The 27,340-nt window shown below is 51.1% G+C and overlaps 1 protein-coding gene across 1 annotated transcript in view; it reads left to right on the forward strand.

Annotated features, from left to right (window-relative positions):
* ctc1 (CTS telomere maintenance complex component 1) overlaps positions 1 to 27,340 on the forward strand; it is a gene marked incomplete at both ends in the record, with an annotated part of 65,804 nt that overhangs the window by 12,909 nt on the left and 25,555 nt on the right. Inside the window, 17 exons of the mRNA XM_079257903.1 lie at positions 519 to 618; positions 1,648 to 1,870; positions 2,037 to 2,260; positions 2,337 to 2,466; positions 2,625 to 2,783; positions 2,999 to 3,097; positions 3,736 to 3,801; positions 3,934 to 4,257; positions 5,197 to 5,319; positions 5,389 to 5,618; positions 5,711 to 5,855; positions 6,716 to 6,918; positions 9,917 to 10,086; positions 10,197 to 10,311; positions 10,593 to 11,019; positions 11,106 to 11,195; positions 11,599 to 11,730. Of these exons, the coding sequence (XP_079114029.1) occupies positions 519 to 618; positions 1,648 to 1,870; positions 2,037 to 2,260; positions 2,337 to 2,466; positions 2,625 to 2,783; positions 2,999 to 3,097; positions 3,736 to 3,801; positions 3,934 to 4,257; positions 5,197 to 5,319; positions 5,389 to 5,618; positions 5,711 to 5,855; positions 6,716 to 6,918; positions 9,917 to 10,086; positions 10,197 to 10,311; positions 10,593 to 11,019; positions 11,106 to 11,195; positions 11,599 to 11,730 (2,960 nt within the window). The remainder of the gene's footprint in view (positions 1 to 518; positions 619 to 1,647; positions 1,871 to 2,036; positions 2,261 to 2,336; positions 2,467 to 2,624; positions 2,784 to 2,998; positions 3,098 to 3,735; positions 3,802 to 3,933; positions 4,258 to 5,196; positions 5,320 to 5,388; positions 5,619 to 5,710; positions 5,856 to 6,715; positions 6,919 to 9,916; positions 10,087 to 10,196; positions 10,312 to 10,592; positions 11,020 to 11,105; positions 11,196 to 11,598; positions 11,731 to 27,340) is intronic.

Consider the following 27,340-nt stretch of genomic DNA (forward strand, 5'->3'; position numbering starts at 1 on the left):
GTTTACTTTAGTTGTTTACTCTATTTGTTCTCTCTAGTTGTTTACTCTATTTGTTTACTCTAGTTGTTCACTCAAGTTGTTTACTCTATTTGTTTACTGTAGTTGTTCACTCTAGTTGTTTACTTTAGTTATTTACCCTATTTGTTCTCTCTAGTTGTTTACTCTTGTTTTTTACCCGAGTTGTTTAGTTGTTTACTTTAGTTGTTCACTCTAGTTGTTTACTCTAGTTGTTTACTGTAGTTGTTTACTCTATTTGTTCTCTCTATTTGTTTACTGTAGTTGTTCACTCTAGTTGTTTACTTTAGTTGCTTACTCTAGTTGTTCACGCTAGTTGTTTACTCTAGTTGTTTACCCTAGTTGTTTACTGTTGTTTTTTACGCGAGTTGTTTAGTTGTTTACTTTCGTTGTTCACTCTATTTGTTTACTCTAGTTGTTTACTCTAGTTGTTTGCGCAAGTTTTTTTGCACTAGTTGTTTACTCTCGTTGTTTACTCTAGTTGTTTACTCTTGTTATTTCAGGTGTGTACAACAACCCAAGTGTGTATCAGCTAAGTGTGTGTGTGCTGCAGGCGATCCAGGAGAAGATGTGTGTCCCTCACTGTTTACCTGTCAGTTACAGGTTTGTTTGCTTGTTTATTAAACCATATTGATCACAGAGGAAGATAAACATCCAGATTGTAATTTACACCTGCAGTCTGTCCAACAAACAGTTAGACGTAAACACCCTGTCAGGTAAACATTTACGTCCTCCGTTGGTTATAAACACATTTCTATTTCACACCTGAAACATAAATACCAGGCAACACACACCTGGTGACATCATCAGTTTACCTATTAGTACAGGCAACACACACCTGGTGACATCATCAGTTTACCTATTAGTACAGGTAACACACCTCATGACATCATCACTTTACCTGTTAGTACAGGTAACACACCTGATGACATCATCACATTTACCTGTTAGTACAGGTAACACACCTCATGACATCATCACTTTACCTGTTAGTACAGGTAACACACACCTGATGACATCATCAGTTTACCTGTTAGTACAGGTAACACACCTAATGACATCATCACATTTACCTGTTAGGACAGGTAACACACCTGATGACATCATCACATTTACCTGTTAGTACAGGTAACACACCTGATGACATCATCACATTTACCTGTTAGTACAGGTAACACACCTGATGACATCATCACATTTACCTGTTAGTACAGGTAGCACACCTGATGACATCATCACATTTACCTGTTAGTACAGGTAACACACCTGATGACATCATCACATTTACCTGTTAGTACAGGTAACACACCTGATGACATCATCACATTTACCTGTTAGTACAGGTAACACACCTGATGACATCATCACATTTACCTGTTAGTACAGGTAGCACACCTGATGACATCATCACATTTACCTGTTAGTACAGGTAACACACCTGATGACATCATCACATTTACCTGTTAGTACAGGTAACACACCTGATGACATCATCACATTTACCTGTTAGTACAGGTAACACACCTGATGACATCATCACATTTACCTGTTAGTATAGGTAACACACCTGACGACATCATCAGTTTACCTGTCAGTAATTGATAACACCACCTGTTGCTACCTGGTCTGCAGGCTGCTGTCTGTCTCTGAGCTCGTCTCTCAGCAACACCTGGCCTGCGTCAGCAACCTGTCCTGGACCACCAATCAGCAGCGAGCCTGGGTCAGGGAGGCGGAGCTTTTACTGCCCAGGGGGTGGGCCCTGCCCCGTGTCAATCTGCTTCTGATTGGCTTGCTGAGAGCGGGGGCGGGTGGAGAGTGGAGGCTGACTGATGGGAGCGGCAGTGTCAGGTGTGAGGTGAGTCATGATAGAGGGCGGAGCTTTATACATGTTTGGAGCGCCAGGTGATGTAACTCAACTCATTAACACAAACAAGCTTATCTATTTAAACTCCATCCACCTTACCTATTAACTCCACCCACATTGGTTTTCTCACCTGTGTGTCTCACCTGTATGTCCACAGTGCCTGTCTCCATCTCCTCATTGGCTAAACTGTCCCATCTTCCTTCCCCACTGGAACTACATCCCCCATGATGCCTCAGGGCTGGAAGAAGGTGGACACCTGGAGCTGATTGGTTCTCCCTTTGTGCTGTGTCCTATCACCAGTCAGGGATTGGTTACTGGTCCTGGACGAGGGCCGGGGCTTATGGTGGATGTCACACAGGCTGCAGGGTTATTGCAAAACAGGTGGGTCACGTGATCTGTGCACTACGGTGACACACCTGAGCTCTGTGTTACCTGTGTGTGTGTCTTTTCTGTTCAGGGTCAAAGGTCAGCGTGTGTCCATGTACGGTCGGGTGGGGTCAGTTTGTCCTCTGCTGAAGACGGGGGGGTCAACCTTCTTCTTCTTGATTCTCGAGGACGAGAGGCGCACACTTCCTGTCCTCATAAAGGTATGTCACGCCCACTTCCTGTCCTCATAAAGGTAGGACGCGCCCCATTCCCATCCTCCTAAAGGTGGGACCCACCCACTTCCCCGTCCTCGTAAAGGTAGGACGCGCCCCATTCCCATCCTCCTTAAGGTGGGACCCGCCACTTCCCGTCCTTGTAGAGGTGGGACCCGCCACTTCCCGTCCTTGTAGAGGTGGGACACGCCACTTCCCGTCCTTGTAGAGGTGGGACCCACCACTTCCCCGTCCTTGTAGAGGTGGGACCCGCCACTTCCCGTCCTTGTAGAGGTGGGACCCACCACTTCCCCGTCCTTGTAGAGGTGGGACCCGCCACTTCCCGTCCTTGTAGAGGTGGGACCCGCCACTTCCCGTCCTTGTAGAGGTGGGACCCGCCACTTCCCGTCCTTGTAGAGGTGGGACACACCACTTCCCGTCCTTGTAGAGGTGGGACACGCCACTTCCCGTCCTTGTAGAGGTGGGACCCGCCACTTCCCGTCCTTGTAGAGGTGGGACCCGCCACTTCCCGTCCTTGTAGAGGTGGGACCCACCACTTCCCCGTCCTCGTAAAGGTAGGACGCGCCCCATTCCCATCCTCCTAAAGGTGGGACCCACCCACTTCCCCGTCCTCGTAAAGGTAGGACGCGCCCCATTCCCATCCTCCTTAAGGTGGGACCCGCCACTTCCCGTCCTTGTAGAGGTGGGACCCACCACTTCCCCGTCCTTGTAGAGGTGGGACCCGCCACTTCCCGTCCTTGTAGAGGTGGGACCCACCACTTCCCGTCCTTGTAGAGGTGGGACCCGCCACTTCCCGTCCTTGTAGAGGTGGGACCCGCCACTTCCCCTTCCCGTCCTTGTAGAGGTGGGACCCGCCACTTCCCGTCCTTGTAGAGGTGGGACCCGCCACTTCCCCTTCCCGTCCTTGTAGAGGTGGGACCCGCCACTTCCCGTCCTTGTAGAGGTGGGACCCGGACCCGCCACTTCCCGTCCTTGTAGAGGTGGGACACGCCACTTCCCGTCCTTGTAGAGGTGGGACACGCCACTTCCCGTCCTTGTAGAGGTGGGACCCGCCACTTCCCGTCCTCGTAGAGGTGGGACCCGCCACTTCCCGTCCTTGTAGAGGTGGGACCCGCCACTTCCCGTCCTTGTAGAGGTGGGACCCGCCACTTCCCGTCCTTGTAGAGGTGGGACCCGCCACTTCCCGTCCTTGTAGAGGTGGGACACGCCACTTCCCGTCCTTGTAGAGGTGGGACCCGCCACTTCCCGTCCTTGTAGAGGTGGGACCCGCCACTTCCCGTCCTTGTAGAGGTGGGACACGCCCACTTCCCCGTCCTCGTAAAGGTAGGACGCGCCCACTTCCCTCCCTTATAAAGGTAGGACACGCCCACTCCCCCCGGCTTCATAACGGCTTCACGCTGATGAAGATGACTTCAACATGATGATGATGATGATGCTGTCTCTGTCTCTCTCTAGGACATCAGGCTCTGGTGGTCTGTGTGTGTGTGTGTTGGACAGAGTGTGTGTGTGACGTCTCTGCGTGTGTGTGTCCTACGAGGCTGGAGAAGAAACAACATCCTGTGTGTGACCGAAATTTCAGAGATGCACACCAACTACACACCAACACACACAGAGAAACACACACACACCCAGAAACACACACATACCAGCTCTGAACTGGACACGCCCCCCCTGATGATGTCACAGTCTGAAGAGGAGGCCTATGAGGAGGCGGGGCCAGAGGAAGAGACTGACCAATCAGGATGGAGAACAAAGAAGTCCAGAGTCATCAGTTACCAGGTGAGTTCTGATTGGCTGAAACTGGGTTACCTGCAGCGCCCCGTGTGGAAGCTCTTTATCAGACTCCTTTCACACCTTCAGCACACACTGGGTCAGAAGATGTTGTTGTCGTCCGACAAGGAGGTTCTGCAGGAACCAGGAGGTTCTATAGGAAGCAGGAGGTTCTGCAGGAACCATGAGGTTCTATAGGAACTAGGAGGTTCTGCAGAAACCATGAGGTTCTATAGGAACTAGGAAGTTCTATAGGAACCAGGAGGTTCTATAGGAGGTTCTATAGGAACCAGAAGGTTCTATAGGAGGATCTATAGGAACCAGGAGGTTCTATAGGAGGATCTATAGGAACCAGGAGGTTCTATAGGAGGTTCTATAGGAACCAGGAGGTTCTAAAGGAACCAGGAGGTTCTACAGGAGGATCTATAGGAACCAGGAAGTTCATATAGGAACCAGGAGGTTCTATAGGAGGATCTATAGGAACCAGGAGGTTCTATAGGAGGATCTATAGGAACCAGGAGGTTCTATAGGAGGATCTATAGGAACCAGGAGGTTCTATAGGAGGATCTATAGGAACCAGGAGGTTCTATAGGAGGATCTATAGGAACTAGGAGGTTCTATAGGAGGATCTATAGGAACCAGGAGGTTCTATAGGAGGATCTATAGGAACCAGGAGGTTCTATAGGAGGATCTATAGGAACCAGGAGGTTCTACAGCCTCATGTAGGTCACATGTAAAGACATATAAGTCGGTGTGCTCCAGCAGGGACACACTGAACCTGCAGGACTCTGGGCTTCAGACTGACTTTGGACACGTCGACTGTCCCAGCTGGACTTCTATCTAACCAGTGATCCCAGTCCTGGTCCTCCCGTCCTACTGGTCCACATGCTTCAGAGGCGGGACCAGGTGTGAGCTAAGTGGCTAAACCCCGCCCCTTTCCTCTCATAGGGCACAGTGACGGAAGTGGTGAATGAGGGGGCGGGTCTCTACGTGATTGACAGGAAGGTGGGTCTGTGTCTGGCCTATCAGCCGCCAAGAAGGAGGAAGCTACGAACAGGAGACCAGGTGGAGGTGAGTTCCTGCTGCGCTCTGATTGGCTGATCTGACATGTCTATTGATGTATTGATCGTCGTCCTCCAGCTGCACCACGTCCACTTCCTGTACCGACCTTGTCCAGACTTTCCTCCCAGCATGCTTTGCTGCTGTCTGCGCTCCAGCCTGAGAGTGACGTCCTTCAGCAGGCTGGGCGGGGCTCCGCCCACCCCTGGTTGCCCTGGAGATGGAGTGTTGCCACGGTTACTGTTACAGAACAACGCAGGTGTGTCTGAGTACCTGTGGACGTGTCACCTGACCTCTCAGCTGAGTCAGAGGTGAGAGACATCACAGTGATGTCATTGTCTGATCTGATTGGCCGAAGACAGGCAGGATGTTGACTCTGTCCAATCATCTGTCTTCGTTCCAGCCTCGTCCCTCAGGTGTTGAGGCAGCAGTGTGTCTGCCAGCTGTCCTGGAGGCTGATGGAGACGCTGTGGAGACGGAGAGGACGGACACGCCGAGACATCTACTCAGAGATGCTGGACGAGCCTCACACCTGTCCTCTGACACAGGTACATGTCCTCACCTGTCCTCTAACACAGGTACATGTCCTCACCTGTCCTCTAACTCAGGTACATGTCCTTACCTGTCCTCTAACTCAGGCACATGTCCTCACCTGTCCTCTAACACAGGCACATGTCCTCACCTGTCCTCTAACTCAGGCACATGTCCTCACCTGTCCTCTAACTCAGGCACATGTCCTCACCTGTCCTCTAACACAGGTACATGTCCTCACCTGTCCTCTAACACAGGTACATGTCCTCACCTGTCCTCTAACACAGGTACATGTCCTCACCTGTCCTCTAACACAGGTACATGTCCTCACCTGTCCTCTAACACAGGTACATGTCCTCACCTGTCCTCTAACACAGGCACATGTCCTCACCTGTCCTCTAACTCAGGCACATGTCCTCACCTGTCCTCTAACACAGGCACATGTCCTCACCTGTCCTCTAACTCAGGCACATGTCCTCACCTGTCCTCTAACACAGGTACATGTCCTCACCTGTCTGTCTTCTAACACAGGTACATGTCCTCACCTGTCCTCTAACACAGGTACATGTCCTCACCTGTCCTCTAACTCAGGCACATGTCCTCACCTGTCTGTCCTCTAACACAGGCACATGTCCTCACCTGTCCTCTAACACAGGTACATGTCCTCACCTGTCTGTCCTCTAACACAGGCACATGTCCTCACCTGTCCTCTAACACAGGTACATGTCCTCACCTGTCTGTCCTCTAACACAGGTACATGTCCTCACCTGTCCTCTAACTCAGGCACATGTCCTCACCTGTCTGTCCTCTAACACAGGCACATGTCCTCACCTGTCCTCTAACACAGGTACATGTCCTCACCTGTCTGTCCTTGCAGTACCCAGTGGACCCACCTGTCCATCAGTACCTCAGTGTCTTCGACCTCCTTCAGTCTCTGGAATCGTCCTGCTGGTCGTCTTTGTCTCTGAAGTCTCTGCTTCCTCCTGATGGATCCGGTCTCAGCAGGTCCCAGATCAACTCCATCCTGTCTTGGTCCTGCAGAACGCTGTCTTCTGACCCAGAGACAGGAAACAGTCTGAGGTAATGATGAGGATGGGTGCATGGCTCTAACCTTTTTTCAACACTTTTTTTTCACTGAAAACTCACAAGGCACACCACAAACCAAAATGTTTGGGTTTTTTTTAAAGTCCATATTATTAATATAAAGTCCATTTCGTCAAAGCCTCTTGAATAGAAATCAGATAAACGCAACGAGAACAAATTTTATTATCTTTCACCGCGGTCTGTTTGGATGAACACAGAGCTGCTTTTTAGATCAATGAGGTGAAATTGGGTGATTTTTCAGGGCACACCTGATGATCTCTCACGGCACAGTGGTTGAAAAACACTGCTCTAACAGATTCTTCGTCCAGAATTTTGTACTCACCAACCATGAGTGACTTCTAATTGGTCATATTTTAGGCTCCACCCTCTCTGGTTGGATGTGGTTTTAGTCCGGCATGTTTAAGGCCTCGCCACTGACGTGGATTGGCGTGATTCTGATTAGTCTGTTGTATTTCAGGCCCCGCCCCTTCCTGTTAATGGGTGTGGTTTTGATTGCTCTGTTGTATTTCAGGCCCCGACCCTGATACAGATGGGTGTGTTTCTGATTGGTCTGTTATATTTCAGGCCCCGCCCTTGATGCGGATGGACGTGGTTCTGATTGGTTTGTTGTATTTCAGTTCACGCCCCCTCCTGTTGATGGGTGTGGTTTTGATTGCTCTTCAGGCCCCGCCCATGATGCGGATAAAACATGTTTATTTCTGCTGTAAACATGTTTATTTCTGCTGCAAACATGTTTATTCCTGCTGTAAACATGTTTATTTCTGCTGTAAACATGTTTATTTCTGCTGTAAACATGTTTATTCCTGCTGTAAACATGTTTATATCTGCTGCAAACATGTTTATGTCTGCTGTAAACATGTTTATGTCTGCCGTAAACATGTTTATGTCTGCCGTAAACATGTTTATGTCTGCTGTAAACATGTTTATTTCTGCTGCAAACATGTTTATTCCTGCTGTAAACATGTTTATTTCTGCTGCAAACATGTTTATGTCTGCTGTAAACATGTTTATGTCTGCCGTAAACATGTTTATGTCTGTAAACTTGTTTGTCTGCTGGAAACATATTTGTGTGCTGTAAACATGTTTTTGTCTGCTGGAAACTAGTTTATTCCTGCTGTAAACTAGTTTATTCCTGCTGTAAACTAGTTTATTCCTGCTGTAAACAAGTTTATTCCTGCTGTAAACATGTTTTTGTCTGCTGGAAACTAGTTTATTCCTGCTGTAAACATGTTTATTCCTGCTGTAAACTAGTTTATTCCTGCTGTAAACATGTTTATTCCTGCTGTAAACATGTTTTTGTCTGCTGGAAACTAGTTTATTCCTGCTGTAAACTAGTTTATTCCTGCTGTAAACTAGTTTATTCCTGCTGTAAACAAGTTTATTCCTGCTGTAAACAAATTTATTTCTCCACTAAACATGTTTATTCCTGCTGTAAACATGTTCTTTCTGCTGTAAACTGGTTTATTTCTGCTGTAAACATGTTTATTCCTGCACTAAACATGTTCATTCCTGCTGTAAACATGTTTATTCCTGCACTAAACATGTTTATTTCTGCTGTAAACATGTTTATTCCTTCTGTAAACATGTTTATTTCTGCTGTAAACATGTTTATTTCTGCTGTAAACATGTTTATTCCTGCTGTAAACATGTTTATTTCTGCTGTAAACATGTTGGTATCTGCTGTAAACATGTTTATTCCTGTTGTAAATGTGTTTATTTCTGCTGTAAACATGTTTATTCCCTCTGTGTACATGTTTATTCCTGCTGTAAACATGAATATTTCTGCTGTAAACATGTTTATTCCTGCTGTAAACATGTTTATTCCTGCTGTAAACATATTTATTTCTGCTGTAAACGTGTTTATTCCTGCTGTAAACATTTATTTCTGCTGTAAACATGAATATTTCTGCTGTAAACATGTTTATTCCTGCTGTAAACATGTTTATTCCTGCTGTAAACATAATCATTTCTGCTGTAAACATGTTTATTCCTGCTGTAAACATGTTTATTCCTGCTGTAAACATGTTTATTTCTGCTGTACACATGTTGGTATCTGCTGTAAACATGTTTATTCCTGCTGTAAACATGTTTATTCCTGCACTAAACATGTTCATTCCTGCTGTAAACATGTTTATTTCTGCTGTACACATGTTGGTATCTGCTGTAAACATGTTTATTTCTGCTGTAAACATGTTTATTCCTTCTGTAAACATGTTTATTTTTGCTGTAAACATGTTTATTTCTGCTGTAAACATGTTTATTTCTGCTGTAAACATGTTTATTCCTGCTGTAAACATGTTTATTTCTGCTGTAAACATGTTTATTCCTGCTGTAAACATGTTTATTTCTGCTGTACACATGTTGGTATCTGCTGTAAACATGTTTATTTCTGCTGTAAACATGTTTATTCCTTCTGTAAACATGTTTATTCCTGCTGTAAACATGTTTATTTCTGCTGTACACATGTTTATTTCTGCTGTAAACATGTTTATTCCTGCTGTAAACATGTTTATTTCTGCTGTACACATGTTGGTATCTGCTGTAAACATGTTTATTTCTGCTGTAAACATGTTTATTCCTTCTGTAAACATGTTTATTTCTGCTGTAAACATGTTTATTTCTGCTGTAAACATGTTTATTCCTGCTGTAAACATGTTTATTTCTGCTGTAAACATGTTGGTATCTGCTGTAAACATGTTTATTCCTGTTGTAAATGTGTTTATTTCTGCTGTAAACATGAATATTTCTGCTGTAAACATGTTTATTCCTGCTGTAAACATGTTTATTCCTGCTGTAAACATGTTTATTTCTGCTGTCTAGTTGGTCTTTTTAACATGGGAGTCTATGGGGATTTGCTCTGTTTTGCAGCCCCTAGTGGATGAAGGGGGAACTGCAGTTTTATGAACTTCACCTTTAACCGCCGGAGGTTGTCTCTTGGGATGGACGTGGTTCTGATTGGTCTGTTGTATTTCAGGCCCCGCCCCCTCCTGTTGGTGGGTGTGCTGCAGCTCCCATCTCAGACGTCTGAACTCAAACACATTCTTCAGCTCAGAGATGCTACAGGATCTCTGGCCTGCGTTGTCACGGAAACCAGTGAGGATGATGATGGAGGTCAGAGGGCGTCCTTCAACACTGCTTGGATAGGTACATACACACCCACACACACACACACACATACACACACACACACACATATTGTGTCTTTGTGAGGTCCACAAGGTTTGGAGCCTCACAGACATCTGCGTGTGTTGCAGGATGTTTGGTGTGTGTCCTCCAGTTCACCATGGTAACCGAGAGATTCCTCCAATCAGATTTCCCCTCCTACCAACACCTGGACCAGGAGAAGTTCATCTCACACAGACGCTGCAGGTAAACGTCACAGGTGTTTGGAAAGCAGAGGCCAGGGGGACTCTGATCTGGTCCTGGATCCAGACCCGGATCCAGACCTGGATCAGGTGCTGGATGTGGTCCTGGATCCAGACTCGGATCATGTTCTGGATCATGTCCTGGATCAGGACCAGGATCCAGACCTGGACCTGGATGCAGGGTCGGTCCCAGACACCAGGGACCAGGAGGAGAAGCGGAGCTGAAACCAGGTCTCGTTGATCTGATGGAGATCAAACACTTCTCTGTGTTTCTGTGTTGGACAGAGTCTACCTGCAGTTCTCTCTGGACCACCTCCTCATCCTCAGTCCATCTGCTGCCATGGCAACACATCTGAAGCAGGAGGGGGAGGAGTCAGGGTCTGATGTCCCGGTTAGGAATCAGACAGGAGAAGAAGTGGAAGAGACCACCGAGAGGAAGAGGAAACGAGAAGATGAAGATTCCTCCTCTTCTTCTGTTACCATGACAACTGTCGGAGACGCTCGGCCTTGTGTTTCCATGGTGATCAGGGTGAAGGAGAAGGAGGGTGTGTCCTGGAGGAACGCAGAGGCGGGAGAAGATGAGGAGGAGGCGGGGCTTCAGCTGTACTTTTCACTCAGAGCTTCTGTGATTGGCCCAGTGGTCCGCTGGGGGCGGAACCCTAAAAATAGACCAATGATGGAGAGAGAGGTTGGCCGAGAGAGGGAGGAGGAAGTGAGTTACACACCTGGAGGATCCATGATGCACCTGTAGTGTTACCTGTCCACTTCCTCTCTGTGTGTGTGTGTGTGTGTGTTCAGGTGCTGCTGATGTTCTCAGGTGTGTGTGTTCGGTGGTTTCCTGTCCTGCAGCCCGGATGTTTCTACAGACTCATCGCTCCCGACACCCAGGTAAACACACCTGTTATGATGTCAGGGTAGGCGGGGCTTCCTCCAGCGGGTGGCCGCACAGATGGGTTAAACTGCAGAGATCACCCGGATGACCTCTGCCGGGGTTGCCATGGTGATGACTTTATCAGGGGTTACCGTGGTGACGACTTCATCAGGGGTTACCGTGGTGATGACTTCATCAGGGGTTACCGTGGTGATGACTTCTGCATGGGTTACCGTGGTGATGACTTCATCAGGGGTTGTCATGGTGATCTGCAGGGTTAAATGTCTGTCTTGGATCGTCATGGCCGACCTGTTCCCATCTCCATGGTAACTCTCTGGTCCACCTCAGGTGAACCACCTGACTGTGGAGCTGATCACACCTCGGTAATCCTGATTGGTCCATTGATGTCGCCCCCAGCAGGATCCCCGTGTTCTGATTGGCTGTGGAGTCCATGGGCGGAGTGGGGTGGAGCTTCACACTGACTTCACGTTGTTGGTGGGATATGATTGGAGGTTCCACACGCTGACACGCCCCCTGCTCACCTGCAGACAGGTAAGAGCAGAACATGAGTCCTTAGTTTAGCTGGAAGCAGGTGTGGATGATGTGGAAACCCTGCAGGCTGATAGAAGAGTTACAGACTGAAACTTTATCGCCGGGTCCTCCACCGTCTGGAGCTTCTCCAGGTCCTGGTGGAACATGGCCTCCGACCTGTCTCCGCCCGTCCCAACACCAGTCCAGTTAGAAAACGGAATTAATGGAACGAGCTTCAGTCGCTGCAGACCGCCGTCGGCCCGTTGTCCTCCATCATGTCCACGTCTCATCATGTCCACGTCTCATCATGTCCACGTCTCATCATGTCCACGCCTCATCATGTCCACGTCTCATCATGTCCACACCTCATCATGTCCACGTCTCATCATGTCCACGTCTCATCATGTCCACGCCTCATCATGTCCACGTCTCATCATGTCCACGCCTCATCATGTCCACGTCTCATCATGTCCACGTCTCATCATGTCCACGCCTCATCATGTCCACGTCTCATCATGTCCACGTCTCATCATGTCCACGCCTCATCATGTCCACGCCTCATCATGTCCACGTCTCATCATGTCCACGTCTCATCATGTCCACGCCTCATCATGTCCACGCCTCATCATGTCCACGCCTCATCATGTCCACGTCTCATCATGTCCACGCCTCATCATGTCCACGTCTCATCATGTCCACGTCTCATCATGTCCACGCCTCATCATGTCCACACCTCATCATGTCCACGTCTCATCATGTCCACGTCTCGTCATGTCCACGTCTCATCATGTCCACGTCTCATCATGTCCACGCCTCATCATGTCCACGTCTCATCATGTCCACGTCTCATGTCCACGTCTCAACATGTCCACGTCTCATCATGTCCACGCCTCATCATGTCCACGTCTCATCATGTCCACGCCTCATCATGTCCACGCCTCATCATGTCCACGCCTCATCATGTCCACGTCTCATCATGTCCACGTCTCATCGTGTCCACGTCTCATCGTGTCCACGTCTCATCATGTCCACGTCTCATCATGTCCACGCCTCATCATGTCCACGCCTCGTCATGTCCACGCCTCGTCATGTCCACGCCTCGTCATGTCCACGTCTCATCATGTCCACGCCTCATCATGTCCACGCCTCATGTCCACGTCTCATCATGTCCACGCCTCACCATGTCCACGCCTCATCATGTCCACGCCTCATCATGTCCACGCCTCATCATGTCCACGTCTCATCATGTCCACGCCTCATCATGTCCACGCCTCATGTCCACGTCTCATCATGTCCACGCCTCACCATGTCCACGTCTCATCATGTCCACGCCTCATCATGTCCACGCCTCGTCATGTCCACGCCTCGTCATGTCCACGCCTCGTCATGTCCACGCCTCGTCATGTCCACGCCTCATCATGTCCACGTCTCATCATGTCCACGTCTCATCATGTCCACGTCTCATCATGTCCACGTCTCATCATGTCCACGCCTCATCATGTCCACGCCTCATCATGTCCACGCCTCGTCATGTCCACGTCTCGTCATGTCCACGTCTCGTCATGTCCACGCCTCATCATGTCCACGTCTCATCATGTCCACGTCTCATCATGTCCACGTCTCATCATGTCCACGCCTCATCATGTCCACGCCTCATCATGTCCACGTCTCATCATGTCCACGCCTCATGTCCACGCCTCATGTCCACGCCTCATCATGTCCACGTCTCATCATGTCCACTCCTCATCATGTCCACTCCTCATGTCCACGCCTCATCATGTCCACGTCTCATCATGTCCACGCCTCATCATGTCCACGTCTCATCATGTCCACGTCTCATCATGTCCACGCCTCATCATGTCCACGTCTCATCATGTCCACGTCTCATCATGTCCACGTCTCATCATGTCCACACCTCATCATGTCCACGTCTCATCATGTCCACGCCTCATCATGTCCACGCCTCATCATGTCCACGTCTCATCATGTCCACGCCTCATCATGTCCACGTCTCATCATGTCCACGTCTCATCATGTCCACGCCTCATCATGTCCACGTCTCATCATGTCCACACCTCATCATGTCCACACCTCATCATGTCCACGCCTCATCATGTCCACGTCTCATCATGTCCACGTCTCATCATGTCCACACCTCATCATGTCCACGTCTCATCATGTCCACGCCTCATCATGTCCACGTCTCATCATGTCCACGCCTCGTCATGTCCACGTCTCATCATGTCCACGTCTCATCATGTCCACGCCTCATCATGTCCACACCTCATCATGTCCACGCCTCATCATGTCCACGCCTCATGTCCACGTCTCATCATGTCCACGCCTCATCATGTCCACGCCTCATCATGTCCACACCTCATCATGTCCACTCCTCATCATGTCCACGCCTCATCATGTCCACGTCTCATCATGTCCACGTCTCATCATGTCCACGCCTCATCATGTCCACGCCTCATCATGTCCACACCTCATCATGTCCACGTCTCATCATGTCCACGCCTCATCATGTCCACGCCTCATCATGTCCACGTCTCATGTCCACTCCTCATCATGTCCACTCCTCATCATGTCCACGCCTCATCATGTCCACGCCTCATCATGTCCACGTCTCATCATGTCCACGCCTCATCATGTCCACGCCTCATGTCCACGTCTCGTCATGTCCACGTCTCATCATGTCCACGCCTCATCATGTCCACGTCTCATCATGTCCACGTCTCATCATGTCCACCCCTCATCATGTCCACGCCTCATCATGTCCACGTCTCGTCATGTCCACGTCTCGTCATGTCCACGCCTCATCATGTCCACGCCTCATCATGTCCACGCCTCATCATGTCCACGTCTCATCATGTCCACACCTCATCATGTCCACGTCTCATCATGTCCACGTCTCATCATGTCCACACCTCATCATGTCCACGCCTCATCATGTCCACGCCTCATCATGTCCACGCCTCATCATGTCCACGCCTCATCATGTCCACACCTCATCATGTCCACGTCTCATGTCCACTCCTCATCATGTCCACGCCTCATCATGTCCACGCCTCATCATGTCCACGTCTCATCATGTCCACGCCTCATCATGTCCACGTCTCATCATGTCCACGCCTCATCATGTCCACGCCTCATCATGTCCACACCTCATCATGTCCACGCCTCATCATGTCCACGTCTCATCATGTCCACGTCTCATCATGTCCACGCCTCATCATGTCCACTCCTCATCATGTCCACGCCTCATCATGTCCACGTCTCATCATGTCCACACCTCATCATGTCCACGCCTCATCATGTCCACGTCTCATCATGTCCACGTCTCATCATGTCCACGCCTCATCATGTCCACGCCTCATCATGTCCACGCCTCATCATGTCCACTCCTCATCATGTCCACTCCTCATCATGTCCACGCCTCATCATGTCCACTCCTCATCATGTCCACTCCTCATGTCCACGTCTCATCATGTCCACACCTCATCATGTCCACGTCTCATCATGTCCACGTCTCATCATGTCCACACCTCATCATGTCCACGCCTCATCATGTCCACACCTCATCATGTCCACGTCTCATCATGTCCACGTCTCATCATGTCCACACCTCATCATGTCCACGCCTCATCATGTCCACGCCTCATCATGTCCACGCCTCATCATGTCCACGCCTCATCATGTCCACGCCTCATCATGTCCACGTCTCATCATGTCCACATCTCATCATGTCCACGCCTCATCATGTCCACGCCTCATCATGTCCACGTCTCATGTCCACTCCTCATCATGTCCACGCCTCATCATGTCCACGCCTCATCATGTCCACGTCTCATCATGTCCACGCCTCATCATGTCCACGCCTCGTCATGTCCACGTCTCATCATGTCCACGTCTCATCATGTCCACTCCTCATCATGTCCACTCCTCATGTCCACGCCTCATCATGTCCACGTCTCATCATGTCCACACCTCATCATGTCCACGCCTCATCATGTCCACGTCTCATCATGTCCACGTCTCATCATGTCCACGCCTCATCATGTCCACGCCTCATCATGTCCACGCCTCATCATGTCCACTCCTCATCATGTCCACTCCTCATCATGTCCACGCCTCATCATGTCCACTCCTCATCATGTCCACTCCTCATGTCCACGCCTCATCATGTCCACACCTCATCATGTCCACGTCTCATCATGTCCACGTCTCATCATGTCCACACCTCATCATGTCCACGCCTCATCATGTCCACGTCTCATCATGTCTACGTCTCGTCATGTCCACGCCTCATCATGTCCACGCCTCATCATGTCCACGTCTCATGTCCACGTCTCATCATGTCCACGCCTCATCATGTCCACGCCTCATCATGTCCACGCCTCATCATGTCCACACCTCATCATGTCCACGTCTCATCATGTCCACGCCTCATCGTGTCCACGTCTCATCATGTCTCATCATGTCCACGCCTCATGTCCACGTCTCATCATGTCCACGCCTCATCATGTCCACGTCTCATGTCCACGTCTCATCATGTCCACGCCTCATCATGTCCACGCCTCATCATGTCCACGCCTCATCATGTCCACACATCATGTCCACGTCTCATGTCCACGTCTCATCATGTCCACGCCTCATCGTGTCCACGTCTCATCATGTCTCATCATGTCCACGCCTCATGTCCACGTCTCATCATGTCCACGCCTCATCATGTCCACGTCTCATGTCCACGTCTCATCATGTCCACGCCTCATCGTGTCCACGTCTCATCATGTCCACGCCTCGTCATGTCCACGTCTCATCATGTCCACGTCTCATCATGTCCACGTCTCATCATGTCCACGTCTCGTCATGTCCACGCCTCATCATGTCCACGCCTCATCATGTCCACGTCTCATGTCCACGCCTCATCATGTCCACGCCTCATCATGTCCACGCCTCATCATGTCCACGCCTCATCATGTCCACGTCTCATGTCCACGTCTCATCATGTCCACGCCTCATCGTGTCCACGTCTCATCATGTCTCATCATGTCCACGCCTCATGTCCACGTCTCATCATGTCCACGCCTCATCATGTCCACGTCTCATGTCCACGTCTCATCATGTCCACGCCTCATCGTGTCCACGTCTCATCATGTCTCATCATGTCCACGCCTCATGTCCACGTCTCATCATGTCCACGCCTCATGTCCACGTCTCATCATGTCCACGCCTCATCATGTCCACGTCTCATGTCCACGTCTCATCATGTCCACGCCTCATCATGTCCACGTCTCATCATGTCCACGCCTCATCATGTCCACGCCTCATCATGTCCACGTCTCGTCATGTCCACGTCTCATCATGTCCACGTCTCATCATGTCCACGCCTCGTCATGTCCACGCCTCGTCATGTCCACGCCTCGTCATGTCCACGCCTCGTCATGTCCACGTCTCATCATGTCCACGTCTCATCATGTCCACGCCTCATCATGTCCACGCCTCATGTCCACGTCTCATCATGTCCACGCCTCACCATGTCCACGCCTCATCATGTCCACGCCTCATCATGTCCACGCCTCATCATGTCCACGTCTCATCATGTCCACGCCTCATCATGTCCACGCCTCATGTCCACGTCTCATCATGTCCACGCCTCACCATGTCCACGTCTCATCATGTCCACGCCTCATCATGTCCACGCCTCGTCATGTCCACGCCTCGTCATGTCCACGCCTCGTCATGTCCACGTCTCGTCATGTCCACGCCTCATCATGTCCACGCCTCATCATGTCCACGTCTCATCATGTCCACGTCTCATCATGTCCACGTCTCATCATGTCCACGCCTCATCATGTCCACGCCTCATCATGTCCACGCCTCGTCATGTCCACGCCTCGTCATGTCCACGTCTCGTCATGTCCACGTCTCATCATGTCCACGCCTCATCATGTCCACGTCTCATCATGTCCACGTCTCATCATGTCCACGTCTCATCATGTCCACGCCTCATCATGTCCACGTCTCATCATGTCCACGCCTCATGTCCACGCCTCATGTCCACGTCTCATCATGTCCACGTCTCATCATGTCCACGCCTCATGTCCACGCCTCATCATGTCCACGTCTCATCATGTCCACGTCTCATCATGTCCACGTCTCATCATGTCCACGCCTCATCATGTCCACGTCTCATCATGTCCACGCCTCATGTCCACGCCTCATGTCCACGTCTCATCATGTCCACGCCTCATCATGTCCACGCCTCATGTCCACGCCTCATCATGTCCACGTCTCATCATGTCCACTCCTCATCATGTCCACTCCTCATGTCCACGCCTCATCATGTCCACGTCTCATCATGTCCACGCCTCATCATGTCCACGTCTCATCATGTCCACGTCTCATCATGTCCACGCCTCATCATGTCCACGTCTCATCATGTCCACGTCTCATCATGTCCACGCCTCATCATGTCCACACCTCATCATGTCCACGCCTCATCATGTCCACGCCTCATCATGTCCACGTCTCATCATGTCCACGCCTCATCATGTCCACGTCTCATCATGTCCACGTCTCATCATGTCCACGCCTCATCATGTCCACGTCTCATCATGTCCACACCTCATCATGTCCACACCTCATCATGTCCACGCCTCATCATGTCCACGTCTCATCATGTCCACGTCTCATCATGTCCACACCTCATCATGTCCACGTCTCATCATGTCCACGCCTCATCATGTCCACGTCTCATCATGTCCACGCCTCGTCATGTCCACGTCTCATCATGTCCACGTCTCATCATGTCCACGCCTCATCATGTCCACACCTCATCATGTCCACGCCTCATCATGTCCACGCCTCATGTCCACGTCTCATCATGTCCACGCCTCATCATGTCCACGTCTCATCATGTCCACACCTCATCATGTCCACTCCTCATCATGTCCACGCCTCATCATGTCCACGTCTCATCATGTCCACGTCTCATCATGTCCACGCCTCATCATGTCCACGCCTCATCATGTCCACACCTCATGTCCACGTCTCATCATGTCCACGCCTCATCATGTCCACGCCTCATCATGTCCACGTCTCATGTCCACTCCTCATCATGTCCACTCCTCATCATGTCCACGCCTCATCATGTCCACGCCTCATCATGTCCACGTCTCATCATGTCCACGCCTCATCATGTCCACGCCTCATGTCCACGTCTCGTCATGTCCACGTCTCATCATGTCCACGCCTCATCATGTCCACGTCTCATCATGTCCACCCCTCATCATGTCCACGCCTCATCATGTCCACGTCTCATCATGTCCACGTCTCGTCATGTCCACGCCTCATCATGTCCACGCCTCATCATGTCCACGCCTCATCATGTCCACGCCTCATCATGTCCACGTCTCATCATGTCCACACCTCATCATGTCCACGTCTCATCATGTCCACGTCTCATCATGTCCACGCCTCATCATGTCCACGCCTCATCATGTCCACGCCTCATCATGTCCACGCCTCATCATGTCCACGCCTCATCATGTCCACGTCTCATGTCCACTCCTCATCATGTCCACGCCTCATCATGTCCACGCCTCATCATGTCCACGTCTCATCATGTCCACGCCTCATCATGTCCACGCCTCGTCATGTCCACGTCTCATCATGTCCACGTCTCATCATGTCCACTCCTCATCATGTCCACTCCTCATGTCCACGCCTCATCATGTCCACGTCTCATCATGTCCACACCTCATCATGTCCACGCCTCATCATGTCCACGTCTCATCATGTCCACTCCTCATCATGTCCACTCCTCATGTCCACGCCTCATCATGTCCACACCTCATCATGTCCACGTCTCATCATGTCCACGTCTCATCATGTCCACACCTCATCATGTCCACGCCTCATCATGTCCACGTCTCATCATGTCTACGTCTCGTCATGTCCACGCCTCATCATGTCCACGCCTCATCATGTCCACGTCTCATGTCCACGTCTCATCATGTCCACGCCTCATCATGTCCACGCCTCATCATGTCCACGCCTCATCATGTCCACACCTCATCATGTCCACGTCTCATGTCCACGTCTCATCATGTCCACGCCTCATCGTGTCCACGTCTCATCATGTCTCATCATGTCCACGCCTCATGTCCACGTCTCATCATGTCCACGCCTCATCATGTCCACGTCTCATGTCCACGTCTCATCATGTCCACGCCTCATCGTGTCCACGCCTCATCATGTCCACGTCTCATGTCCACGTCTCATCATGTCCACGCCTCATCATGTCCACGCCTCATCATGTCCACGCCTCATCATGTCCACACATCATGTCCACGTCTCATGTCCACGTCTCATCATGTCCACGCCTCATCGTGTCCACGTCTCATCATGTCTCATCATGTCCACGCCTCATGTCCACGTCTCATCATGTCCACGCCTCATCATGTCCACGTCTCATGTCCACGTCTCATCATGTCCACGCCTCATCGTGTCCACGTCTCATCATGTCCACGCCTCGTCATGTCCACGTCTCATCATGTCCACGTCTCATCATGTCCACGTCTCATCATGTCCACGTCTCGTCATGTCCACGCCTCATCATGTCCACGCCTCATCATGTCCACGTCTCATGTCCACGCCTCATCATGTCCACGCCTCATCATGTCCACGCCTCATCATGTCCACGCCTCATCATGTCCACGTCTCATGTCCACGTCTCATCATGTCCACGCCTCATCGTGTCCACGTCTCATCATGTCTCATCATGTCCACGCCTCATGTCCACGTCTCATCATGTCCACGCCTCATCATGTCCACGTCTCATGTCCACGTCTCATCATGTCCACGCCTCATCGTGTCCACGTCTCATCATGTCTCATCATGTCCACGCCTCATGTCCACGTCTCATCATGTCCACGCCTCATGTCCACGTCTCATCATGTCCACGCCTCATCATGTCCACGTCTCATGTCCACGTCTCATCATGTCCACGCCTCATCATGTCCACGTCTCATCATGTCCACGCCTCATCATGTCCACGCCTCATCATGTCCACGTCTCGTCATGTCCACGTCTCATCATGTCCACGTCTCATCATGTCCACGCCTCATCATGTCCACGCCTCATCATGTCCACGTCTCGTCATGTCCACGCCTCGTCATGTCCACGCCTCATCATGTCCACGTCTCATCATGTCCACGTCTCATCATGTCCACGTCTCATCATGTCCACGCCTCATCATGTCCACGTCTCATCATGTCCACGTCTCATCATGTCCACACCTCATCATGTCCACACCTCATCATGTCCACGCCTCATCATGTCCACGCCTCATCATGTCCACTCCTCATCATGTCCACTCCTCATCATGTCCACGCCTCATCATGTCCACTCCTCATCATGTCCACTCCTCATGTCCACGCCTCATCATGTCCACACCTCATCATGTCCACGTCTCATCATGTCCACGTCTCATCATGTCCACACCTCATCATGTCCACGCCTCATCATGTCCACGTCTCATCATGTCCACGTCTCGTCATGTCCACGTCTCATCATGTCCACGTCTCATCATGTCCACCCCTCATCATGTCCACGCCTCATCATGTCCACGTCTCATCATGTCCACGTCTCATCATGTCCACGCCTCATCATGTCCACGTCTCATCATGTCCACGTCTCATCATGTCCACCCCTCATCATGTCCACGCCTCATCATGTCCACGTCTCATCATGTCCACGTCTCATCATGTCCACGCCTCATCATGTCCACGCCTCATCATGTCCACGTCTCATGTCCACCCCTCATCATGTCCACGCCTCATCATGTCCACGCCTCATCATGTCCACGTCTCATCATGTCCACGCCTCATCATGTCCACGCCTCATCATGTCCACGTCTCATGTCCACGTCTCATCATGTCCACGCCTCATGTCCACGCCTCATCATGTCCACGCCTCATCATGTCCACACCTCATCATGTCCACGTCTCATCATGTCCACGTCTCATCATGTCCACGTCTCATCATGTCCACGTCTCATCATGTCCACGCCTCATCATGTCCACGCCTCATCGTGTCCACGTCTCATCATGTCTCATCATGTCCACGCCTCATGTCCACGTCTCATCATGTCCACGCCTCATCATGTCCACGCCTCATCGTGTCCACGTCTCATCATGTCTCATCATGTCCATGCCTCATGTCCACGTCTCATCATGTCCACGCCTCATCATGTCCACGTCTCATGTCCACGTCTCATCATGTCCACGCCTCATCCTGTCCACGTCTCATGTCCACGCCTCGTCATGTCCACGTCTCGTCATGTCCACGCCTCGTCATGTCCACGTCTCATCATGTCCACGTCTCATCATGTCCACGTCTCATCATGTCCACGTCTCGTCATGTCCACGCCTCATCATGTCCACGCCTCATCATGTCCACGTCTCATGTCCACGCCTCATCATGTCCACGCCTCATCATGTCCACGCCTCATCATGTCCACGCCTCATCATGTCCACACCTCATCATGTCCACGTCTCATGTCCACGTCTCATCATGTCCACGCCTCATCGTGTCCACGTCTCATCATGTCTCATCATGTCTCATCATGTCCACGCCTCATGTCCACGTCTCATCATGTCCACGCCTCATCATGTCCACGTCTCATTTCCACGCCTCATCATGTCCACGCCTCATCATGTCCACGCCTCATCATGTCCACGCCTCATCATGTCCACGTCTCATGTCCACGTCTCATCATGTCCACGCCTCATCGTGTCCACGTCTCATCATGTCTCATCATGTCCACGCCTCATCGTGTCCACGTCTCATCATGTCTCATCATGTCCACGCCTCATGTCCACGTCTCATCATGTCCACGCCTCATGTCCACGTCTCATCATGTCCACGCCTCATCATGTCCACGTCTCATGTCCACGTCTCATCATGTCCACGTCTCATCATGTCCACGCCTCATCATGTCCACGCCTCATCATGTCCACGCCTCATCATGTCCACGTCTCATCATGTCCACGCCTCATCATGTCCACGCCTCATCATGTCCACGCCTCATCATGTCCACGCCTCATCATGTCCACGCCTCATCATGTCCACGCCTCATCATGTCCACGCCTCATCATGTCCACGTCTCATCATGTCCACGCCTCATCATGTCCACGCCTCATCATGTCCACGTCTCGTCATGTCCACGTCTCATCATGTCCACGTCTCATCATGTCCACGCCTCATCATGTCCACGCCTCGTCATGTCCACGTCTCGTCATGTCCACGTCTCGTCATGTCCACGCCTCATCATGTCCACGTCTCATCATGTCCACGTCTCATCATGTCCACGTCTCATCATGTCCACGCCTCATCATGTCCACGTCTCATCATGTCCACGTCTCATCATGTCCACACCTCATCATGTCCACGCCTCATCATGTCCACTCCTCATCATGTCCACTCCTCATCATGTCCACGCCTCATCATGTCCACTCCTCATCATGTCCACTCCTCATCATGTCCACTCCTCATGTCCACGCCTCATCATGTCCACACCTCATCATGTCCACGTCTCATCATGTCCACGTCTCATCATGTCCACGTCTCATCATGTCCACACCTCATCATGTCCACGCCTCATCATGTCCACGTCTCATCATGTCCACGTCTCGTCATGTCCACGTCTCATCATGTCCACGTCTCATCATGTCCACGTCTCATCATGTCCACGCCTCATCATGTCCACGTCTCATCATGTCCACGTCTCATCATGTCCACGCCTCATCATGTCCACGTCTCATCATGTCCACGTCTCATCATGTCCACCCCTCATCATGTCCACGCCTCATCATGTCCACGTCTCATCATGTCCACGTCTCATCATGTCCACGCCTCATCATGTCCACGCCTCATCATGTCCACGCCTCATCATGTCCACACCTCATCATGTCCACGTCTCATGTCCACGTCTCATCATGTCCACGCCTCATCGTGTCCACGCCTCATCATGTCCACGTCTCATGTCCACGTCTCATCATGTCCACGCCTCATCATGTCCACGCCTCATCATGTCCACGCCTCATCATGTCCACACCTCATCATGTCCACGTCTCATGTCCACGTCTCATCATGTCCACGCCTCATCGTGTCCACGTCTCATCATGTCTCATCATGTCCACGCCTCATGTCCACGTCTCATCATGTCCACGCCTCATCATGTCCACGTCTCATGTCCACGTCTCATCATGTCCACGCCTCATCGTGTCCACGTCTCATGTCCACGCCTCGTCATGTCCACGCCTCATCATGTCCACGCCTCATCATGTCCACACCTCATCATGTCCACGTCTCATGTCCACGTCTCATCATGTCCACGCCTCATCATGTCCACGTCTCATGTCCACGTCTCATCATGTCCACGCCTCATCGTGTCCACGTCTCATCATGTCTCATCATGTCCACGCCTCATGTCCACGTCTCATCATGTCCACGCCTCATGTCCACGTCTCATCATGTCCACGCCTCATCATGTCCACGTCTCATGTCCACGTCTCATCATGTCCACGTCTCATCATGTCCACGCCTCATCATGTCCACGCCTCATCATGTCCACGCCTCATCATGTCCACGTCTCATCATGTCCACGCCTCATCATGTCCACGCCTCATCATGTCCACGCCTCATCATGTCCACGCCTCATCATGTCCACGCCTCATCATGTCCACGCCTCATCATGTCCACGTCTCATCATGTCCACGCCTCATCATGTCCACGCCTCATCATGTCCACGTCTCGTCATGTCCACGTCTCATCATGTCCACGTCTCATCATGTCCACGCCTCATCATGTCCACGCCTCGTCATGTCCACGTCTCGTCATGTCCACGTCTCGTCATGTCCACGCCTCATCATGTCCACGTCTCATCATGTCCACGTCTCATCATGTCCACGTCTCATCATGTCCACGCCTCATCATGTCCACGTCTCATCATGTCCACGTCTCATCATGTCCACACCTCATCATGTCCACGCCTCATCATGTCCACTCCTCATCATGTCCACTCCTCATCATGTCCACGCCTCATCATGTCCACTCCTCATCATGTCCACTCCTCATCATGTCCACTCCTCATGTCCACGCCTCATCATGTCCACACCTCATCATGTCCACGTCTCATCATGTCCACGTCTCATCATGTCCACGTCTCATCATGTCCACACCTCATCATGTCCACGCCTCATCATGTCCACGTCTCATCATGTCCACGTCTCGTCATGTCCACGTCTCATCATGTCCACGTCTCATCATGTCCACGTCTCATCATGTCCACGCCTCATCATGTCCACGTCTCATCATGTCCACGTCTCATCATGTCCACGCCTCATCATGTCCACGTCTCATCATGTCCACGTCTCATCATGTCCACCCCTCATCATGTCCACGCCTCATCATGTCCACGTCTCATCATGTCCACGTCTCATCATGTCCACGCCTCATCATGTCCACGCCTCATCATGTCCACGCCTCATCATGTCCACACCTCATCATGTCCACGTCTCATGTCCACGTCTCATCATGTCCACGCCTCATCGTGTCCACGCCTCATCATGTCCACGTCTCATGTCCACGTCTCATCATGTCCACGCCTCATCATGTCCACGCCTCATCATGTCCACGCCTCATCATGTCCACACCTCATCATGTCCACGTCTCATGTCCACGTCTCATCATGTCCACGCCTCATCGTGTCCACGTCTCATCATGTCTCATCATGTCCACGCCTCATGTCCACGTCTCATCATGTCCACGCCTCATCATGTCCACGTCTCATGTCCACGTCTCATCATGTCCACGCCTCATCGTGTCCACGTCTCATGTCCACGCCTCGTCATGTCCACGTCTCATCATGTCCACGTCTCATCATGTCCACGTCTCATCATGTCCACGTCTCGTCATGTCCACGCCTCATCATGTCCACGCCTCATCATGTCCACGTCTCATGTCCACGCCTCATCATGTCCACGCCTCATCATGTCCACGCCTCATCATGTCCACGCCTCATCATGTCCACACCTCATCATGTCCACGTCTCATGTCCACGTCTCATCATGTCCACGCCTCATCGTGTCCACGTCTCATCATGTCTCATCATGTCCACGCCTCATGTCCACGTCTCATCATGTCCACGCCTCATCATGTCCACGTCTCATTTCCACGTCTCATCATGTCCACGCCTCATCGTGTCCACGTCTCATCATGTCTCATCATGTCCACGCCTCATGTCCACGTCTCATCATGTCCACGCCTCATGTCCACGTCTCATCATGTCCACGCCTCATCATGTCCACGTCTCATGTCCACGTCTCATCATGTCCACGCCTCATCATGTCCACGTCTCATCATGTCCACGCCTCATCGTGTCCACGCCTCATCATGTCCACGTCTCATGTCCACGTCTCATCATGTCCACGCCTCATCATGTCCACGCCTCATCATGTCCACGCCTCATCATGTCCACACCTCATCATGTCCACGTCTCATGTCCACGTCTCATCATGTCCACGCCTCATCGTGTCCACGTCTCATCATGTCTCATCATGTCCACGCCTCATGTCCACGTCTCATCATGTCCACGCCTCATCATGTCCACGTCTCATGTCCACGTCTCATCATGTCCACGCCTCATCGTGTCCACGTCTCATGTCCACGCCTCGTCATGTCCACGTCTCATCATGTCCACGTCTCATCATGTCCACGTCTCATCATGTCCACGTCTCGTCATGTCCACGCCTCATCATGTCCACGCCTCATCATGTCCACGTCTCATGTCCACGCCTCATCATGTCCACGCCTCATCATGTCCACGCCTCATCATGTCCACACCTCATCATGTCCACGTCTCATGTCCACGTCTCATCATGTCCACGCCTCATCGTGTCCACGTCTCATCATGTCTCATCATGTCCACGCCTCATGTCCACGTCTCATCATGTCCACGCCTCATCATGTCCACGTCTCATTTCCACGTCTCATCATGTCCACGCCTCATCGTGTCCACGTCTCATCATGTCTCATCATGTCCACGCCTCATGTCCACGTCTCATCATGTCCACGCCTCATGTCCACGTCTCATCATGTCCACGCCTCATCATGTCCACGTCTCATGTCCACGTCTCATCATGTCCACGCCTCATCATGTCCACGTCTCATCATGTCCACGCCTCATCATGTCCACGCCTCATCATGTCCACGTCTCGTCATGTCCACGTCTCATCATGTCCACGTCTCATCATGTCCACGCCTCATCATGTCCACGCCTCATCATGTCCACGTCTCGTCATGTCCACGCCTCGTCATGTCCACGCCTCATCATGTCCACGTCTCATCATGTCCACGTCTCATCATGTCCACGCCTCATCATGTCCACGCCTCGTCATGTCCACGTCTCGTCATGTCCACGCCTCATCATGTCCACGCCTCATCATGTCCACGTCTCATCATGTCCACGTCTCATCATGTCCACACCTCATCATGTCCACGTCTCATCATGTCCACGCCTCATCATGTCCACGCCTCATCATGTCCACGCCTCATCATGTCC

Source organism: Telmatherina bonti, assembly GCF_933228915.1.
Source record: "Telmatherina bonti genome assembly, chromosome: 18".
NCBI lineage: Eukaryota > Metazoa > Chordata > Actinopteri > Atheriniformes > Telmatherinidae > Telmatherina > Telmatherina bonti.